This window comes from Microtus pennsylvanicus, chromosome 15 (assembly GCF_037038515.1).
Source record: "Microtus pennsylvanicus isolate mMicPen1 chromosome 15, mMicPen1.hap1, whole genome shotgun sequence".
NCBI lineage: Eukaryota > Metazoa > Chordata > Mammalia > Rodentia > Cricetidae > Microtus > Microtus pennsylvanicus.
The window spans coordinates 1765472-1772628 of NC_134593.1; the positions used below are offsets into that span (position 1 = coordinate 1765472).

General features: G+C 36.0%; 1 protein-coding gene across 1 annotated transcript; it reads left to right on the top strand.

The window, feature by feature from the left end:
- The first annotated feature begins 1467 nt into the window (after positions 1 to 1467).
- Positions 1468 to 2406, top strand: LOC142836101 (olfactory receptor 4L1-like). Its single transcript, XM_075950114.1, has one exon. The coding sequence runs from the start codon at positions 1468 to 1470 to the stop codon at positions 2404 to 2406; it is 939 nt and encodes a 312-aa protein (XP_075806229.1).
- Positions 2407 to 7157: the final 4751 nt, after the last annotated feature.

The window sequence follows — 7157 nt, forward strand, 5'->3', positions numbered from 1 at the left end:
TCAAGCAGTTGGATAGTACTTTAAAGAAATTCTTAACACATCTCATGTTATATGTTATCCATATCGCCTCCTTTTTGGTTTATTGACCATAAAGCTTATTTTAATCTTGAAGGTGTCACATGAAGTGATCTTGATTTTGTTTTTTCATAAGTCCTACACTAAGTTAAGGCTTTTCTCCCATAACTTATTTTCTTTATAATCCCGTGTTTCTAGATTATAAACTCTCTGCATAACAGATTTTGGTTACATAAGAACAGGGGTAGTTAAATACTTTTTAAGATACTTCTTTTGTTGTTGAATTGCATCTTATGGGAATTCCACATGAGACATTTGAGTTCAAAGAATGTTTATCAATTTGAAATATATCCCTTACATTTTTGATGCATTTGGCATATTGATATGACACCAGATTCTGCTGTCAGATTGACTTGGTTTACTCAATAGCATTCATTCTTGATAGTTATATAGTTGTATATTTATAACAATTTATATCAGTAAATTGCACATCACGGCTTCCTTATATTTGCATGGCAACAATAATACTATTGTAACATCTGTTTATTATGAGCACTAAACACCTTTAAAGTTCTTTAGATATTTAGACTGAAGCCTAGCACTTAACACTTTACTGTAATTAATAACGTTTTATTAAAAAATATGAATAATATCTAAATATCCAAGTTAAGGTATTTAAAGTTAAACATTGAAACACGAGTAGAATCTATACATGAAAACTGAGACACCTTGTTATTTGCTCCTAAACCAGTGTGTTTAAGCATACAGTTTCCACAAGAGCACTTCTTTGTGAATGGACAACAAAGCATTTGAGAACAAAAGCTTAAGACCGTCTGAGTCTCTGTTTCTTGAGATTTTTATAAAATATCAAAAATTATTAAAAGGGCAAATTATTTTTAGTGAATTTTAAGATTAGTTACCATGTACAAATTGAATTCTAACCTGTGTCTTTATTTGGAAAACAATAGGTAATCTTTGTTGATCTCTTCAGAAATGCAGATCAGTGTATTTCCTGTTTTGACTCTACATACTTTTATATTTGAATAACCTAACTATGAGGAATCCAGTGACATGGAGACCCTGATATATTAGAGACAAAATAAAGAGGTATTATCATCATCTAATCTTTATTTTTATTTCTATGTGAACAAAAGTATAAAAAAATAGAGGATCTACTAAAATATATCATATGATAAAATAAAGTGATAGAACTTTCACCCATTCAAATGATTTCTATTTTGTATAAAAATATTGTATTCAAGGTTTGTGATGCTTAAAATCATTTCAAGTTATATTCAGTCATATTAATATGTTACATTGAATGTTTTCAAATCATCAACCAATATTGTACTGATAACAAAAATATATCCTTACTAACAATAACTGTGGCTTGCTTTTGTTTTTTACCTCATTGTATTTAAAGAACTTCCAGAAGCTTTCTGAACTGAATTAATGGATTATGAAAATGGATCATCTGTGACAGAATTTATTTTAGTGGGATTTTCTGGAGATTCGCAACTTCAGATTTTCTTCTTTGTGACATTTTCTTTGATCTATGGTGCAACTGTGGTGGGCAACAGTCTCATTATAGCCACAGTGACAGCTAATTCTACCCTTCATTCTCCCATGTACTTTCTTCTTGGAAACCTTTCCTTTCTGGACATGTGTATTACCACTGTCACAACCCCCAAGATGATCAGAGACTTGCTTGCAGAACACAAGAGTATCTCTCTATGGGGATGCATGGCCCAGATGTTCTTCATGCACCTCTTTGGGGGTGCTGAAATGACACTTTTGATAGTCATGGCCTTTGATAGATACGTGGCCATATGCAAACCCCTGCACTACAGGACAATTATGAATCACAGGTTGCTGCATGTATCTGTATTACTTTCCTGGACAATTGGTTTCATACACACCATGAGTCAGATGGTATTGATAGTCAATTTGCCTTTCTGTGGCCACAATATTGTAAATAACATATTTTGTGATCTCCCCCTGGTAATCAAGCTTGCTTGTATTGAAACAAACACTCTGGAGTTATTTGTCATTGCTGACAGTGGGCTGCTGTCTTTTATCTGTTTCATCCTCTTGCTCCTTTCTTACATTGTCATTCTGGTCACTGTAAAGCATAAATCACCTGGCAGGCTTTCCAAGGCTCTGTCCACATTGTCTGCCCACATAATGGTGGTCACTCTGTTCTTTGGACCCTGTATTTTCATTTATGCCTGGCCATTTGGCAGTTTTGCACGCAGTAAAACGCTTGCTCTGTTATATACTGCTATTACTCCCTTACTGAATCCTATTATTTACACACTGAGAAATCAGGAAATGAAGAAAGCTATGAGAAAATTATGGGTCAAACAAGTTAACTTTGTGGAGAACTTATAGACTGAGCAGTACATAATTACCATAGTCTTTGAATAGCATGGCTAGATAAAGACTATGGATAATGTATTGTTTTTCTTCATATGTTTGTAACATATACCAATAAAGGGAAATTTATAGAAATGTATTACTGTTTCATTAGTAGTGATGATTTAATGTCATTTTTCATCATTTTTAATTTGAATATTTTCCAATAATAAACATTTCCTCTTGTTTGAACCATCAAACAAAGAAAAACTTTGTTAAATCAGTGTATATAATACAAATTGTGGCATATAAAACCTGGCACTGAATATGTCACCACTCCTTTATTTATAAATACATGTAAAACTGAAAGATAGTTCTAATAGTAGCCCAGTGTCAGGCCTAGCAGTATGTTCCATTGGTCCTACAAACTTTGCATGACAATTGCCAGACCCTGGTGAGACTCAGTAACGTCTTCAAAAACAGGACTGTCTAGAGTACCAAAGTTCCAAGCCTAGTTTAGGACAAATTACCATGGAGTTTTGTTTTTCTGTAGGTTTAGTGACTGCACATGAATCTACTGATATTTTAACTGCTATGTTGGTCCTGTGGCCCCAGATTAGCAACCCACTAGTAAAGCTGCAGACCTGTGGGATTTCTTGTTTGTCAGCAGAGGCTCTGTTGTTGCCAAAGATATAGATTTCTAACTAAATCTCTATCATTTTTTTTATCAATAAAGACTAGAGAGTCAGATGTTAGGGTGAAAACCTGCTACCTCAGAGAGGCAGAGAAGGAACTAGCTGTTCTTCCTTTTAGGTCAGAGACCCAGAAAGAGAGTACCTCTCCAGTCATGCCAAAAAAAAATGCCAAACTCCATTTCCTTCCTACTTTTTCCTGTGCATCTTTCTATTCATCTTTGTGGTTCCTCTGTATTCTCAATAGCTAATTTCTGCAATGTAGTTGCTGGCTCTACCTCTTGATCTGAGGTTGATTTTTTTTTAACTGTCTTAGGTTTTATAATGTGATCAAATATCCTACCACATGGAAGAACAAGAAGAGGGCTTGTGTCCTTTTCTACATTCCCAAGAAAAGTTTGACGATCTGCTCCACTCATTCACAAACCATCCTGACTAAGGATGAAATCTGAGCAATTTTCAAATACAATTTCCCAAAGAAATGACCCAGTGTAACTCAAAAAGCTAAATCAGGCCTCTGAATAAGTTCTTCTGTCATTTCCTATAGGCTAAGACCCTGTGGTACCTACCAGAACAATATGTTCTGTGTGGTCCTCTCAATCTGTTTCTTACTCAGACCAAATGCAAGTGAATGACTCTATACAGACATTACTCTTAAACACTACAACAGGAAGGATATCTCCCTTGGTTGGTCCCTTGTCTGTGATCTCACTGAAGTTCTCCACTATTAGAAAAACTCAATAGAAATATGAAGAAAGTTGAGTCTATATTTCAAAATTTTCCCTGGATCCAGATTTCTTTCACTGCCAGGGTCTGTCACTCTGGCTGAGTGGGACCAGGATTTTTTTCCATTTGATTGTACATTCAGTGGGACCCTTTCTGGCCCTTCTTGTGACTCTGTGGAAATGGGCAAGTGTCTCTGACTTAAACATTAATGTTACCTACAATCTTGTTCCTGTTGAAATTGGAAAGCAGAGATACAGAGTGACCAATGGGAGCATAAGGAGTCTGTTGCATGGAAACAGGCTCTGTACTTTAAATGGCTATTCCTCTACCATTTTGTGTCCTGATAGTTACTGAAGGATTAAAGCCCTTCTAGTGTCCTAGTAGATTTTAAAGATGGAAACAACCATCCCACTCTTTTTATATGAAAGCAAAATAGTCTTCTCTGCATTCTCTAGGATGAGAACTTCTTCTCCCAGCCCCAAGACTGACTGACTAACTGCAGAATCATCTGACGCTTAACATAACAATGGGTAAAAGGAAAGATGGAAAAGTGAGGTGTCTAAACCTCAAGCTAGGCAAATATCTGGGAGCCTCACACCAGAAACCAGTTGTATTTGGAGGAAGGATTCTCCTCTAGTAACGGGACCTGGGATCAATTATTGCAATTTCCTATGTGCCAAGATAATATGGCCACATTATTGTGGTCTTTTAGAATACAACACAGCTCCTTCACAAATCCTTTGACTGTTTAGAGCAGAACAATGGAAAGATGGATCTACACTATTATAAAGTGACCAGACAATGCCCTCAAATGAAAATTACAAGTAACACAAGATGAGCATATGCAATTTATCTTTATAAAATAGAGTGGTTCCAGGTAATGTGGGTAAACAAATCACACATTATCTTTAGAAAGATAAACTTAATGCAGAAGGGCTAGACTTATCAGCCCATACTGAGCATCTGCCCTGGCCAATCACATCCCCTTCTTAATTTCTGGGTTCTATACAGCCTAAGGCTTTGAGGTCTTATGTATGCTCAAGACAAACACAATGTCTCAGTTATTTATATTGGATAACATAATAATTAAAGCTATTGATGAGTCCCTGTTCCTATGCTGAGGAGATCCATCCAGAAGGGTCAGTGTATGCCCCCAAGCAGACAGTCCAGAAGGAAGTACAGGACCCCTCCAACTCCTGCTGCAGAGCTTCTTTGTTCCACATGACCCCCCAAGTCTGCCATATTGTCTGCAAGGTCCTTGGCTCAGAAACTGATCCTGTACCTGTACTGAGGAGATCCAGCCAGAGGGCACTCCTTTCTATCTGCAGGGTCCTTAGATCCACCAACACAACCAGATCCAGTGCCTAGGAGCCCTAAAAGATGCCAGACCAAGAAAATTCCCCAAGTACAGAGTCAGTCACAGCAAATATTGGACCAAGACACCAAGACTCTCCTGGCTGTATTTGAAGGAAGAGATGGACAGGCACCAATAGAAGAATTATCCCAACAATCTGAAAGGCAACATGACAACACCAAAATCCAGGGATCAAGCAACAAGAAGACTTGAACACCCTAATCCAGAAGAAGTAGAAGAAATCATTTTAAATGTAACATTATGAAAATAATAGAGGACCTTAACCAGGATGTGAAAAACTGCTTTAAAGAAACAGAGAAGACAAACAAATATGTAGAAGAAATGGATAAATCTCTCAAAGATACCCAAGAAAACCAAGAGAAAATAATCAACCATGTAATGGAAACAGTTCAAGACTTGAAAAATGAAATGGAGGTAATAAGAAAAACACAAACCGAGGGAAGGCTGGATATGGAAAATCAGGGTAAATGAAGAGGAACTACAGCCACAAGTATGACAAACAGAATACAAGTAATAGAAGAAAGAATCTCAGACACTGAAAATACTATAGAGGAAATAAACTCATTAATTAAAGAACCCAACAAATCCAACAAATTTTTAACACAAAACATCCAGGAAATCTGGGACACCATGAGAAGACAAAACCTAAGAATAATAGGGTAGAAGAAGGATAAGAAATACAGATCAAAGGCCCAAAAAATATATTCAACAAAATTATAGAAGAAAACTTTCCCAACCTAAAGAAGGATATTCCTATGAAGGTACATAAAGAATACAGAACACCAAATAGACTGGATAAAAAAAATCTCCTCGCCATATAATCAACACACAAAACATACAGAATAAAGAAAGAATATTAAGAGCTGCAAGGGGAAAAGGTCAAGTAACATATAAAGGGAAACCTATCATAATTACACCTGACTTCTCAATGGAAACCATGAAAGCCAGAAGGTCTTGAATAGATGTGCTGCAGATACTAAAAGATTATGGATGCAAGCCCAGACTACTATAATCAGCAAAGCTTGCATTTACCATCAAGGGAGAAAACAAGATATTCCAGGACAAAAGCAGATTTACAAAATACGTAGCCACAAACCCAGCCTTACAGAAAGTAATAGAAGGAAAATAACAACCCAAGGAAGCCAACAACATGCATAATAACACAAGACAAACCTCCACCAACACAACTCAAAGAAGGAAAACATACAAACTCTACCACCAAAAAAAAAAATAACTGGAGTTGAGAATCACTGGTCATTAATATCAATATCAATGGACTCAATTCACCTATAAAAAGGAACAGGTTAAGAGAATGGATACGAAAATAGGATCCAACATTCTGCTGTTTACAGGAAACACACCTCAACCTCAAAGACAGACACTACCTCAGGGTAAAGGGTTGAGAAAAGGTTTTCCAATCAAATGGACCTAAGAAACAAGTGGGTGTGGCTATACTAATATCTAACAAAATTTATTTCAAACTAAAATCAATCAGAAGAGATGGAGAATAATTTATACTCATAACAGGAAAATTTCATCAGGAGGAAGTTTCAATCCTGAATATCTATACCCCTCATATAAAAGCACCCACATATGTAAAGGAAACATTACTAGAACTCAAAGCATACACCAAACCCCACACTCTAATAATAGGAGATTTCAACATTCTTCTCTAACCAATGGACAATTCAACAATACAGAAACTTAACAGATAAATAAGGAAACTAACAGATGTAATGAAACAAATGGACTTAATAGACATCTATAAGACATTCCACCCAACAGAAAAGAATATACCTTCTTCTCAGCATCTCATAGAACCTTCTCAAAAATTGATCACATAATTGGTAACAAAGCAAACATCTACAAATACAAAAATTTGTAGTAACCACCTATGTACTATTGGATCACCATGGAATAAAGTTAGAATTCAGCAACAATTCTAACCCCAGAAAGCCTAAAAACTCATGGAAACTGAACAGTCAACTACTGAA

Excerpts from the sequence above, each read along its gene's own strand:
- LOC142836101 (XM_075950114.1), top strand. The coding sequence starts at position 1,468 with ATGGATTATGAAAATGGATCATCTGTGACAGAATTTATTTTAGTGGGA.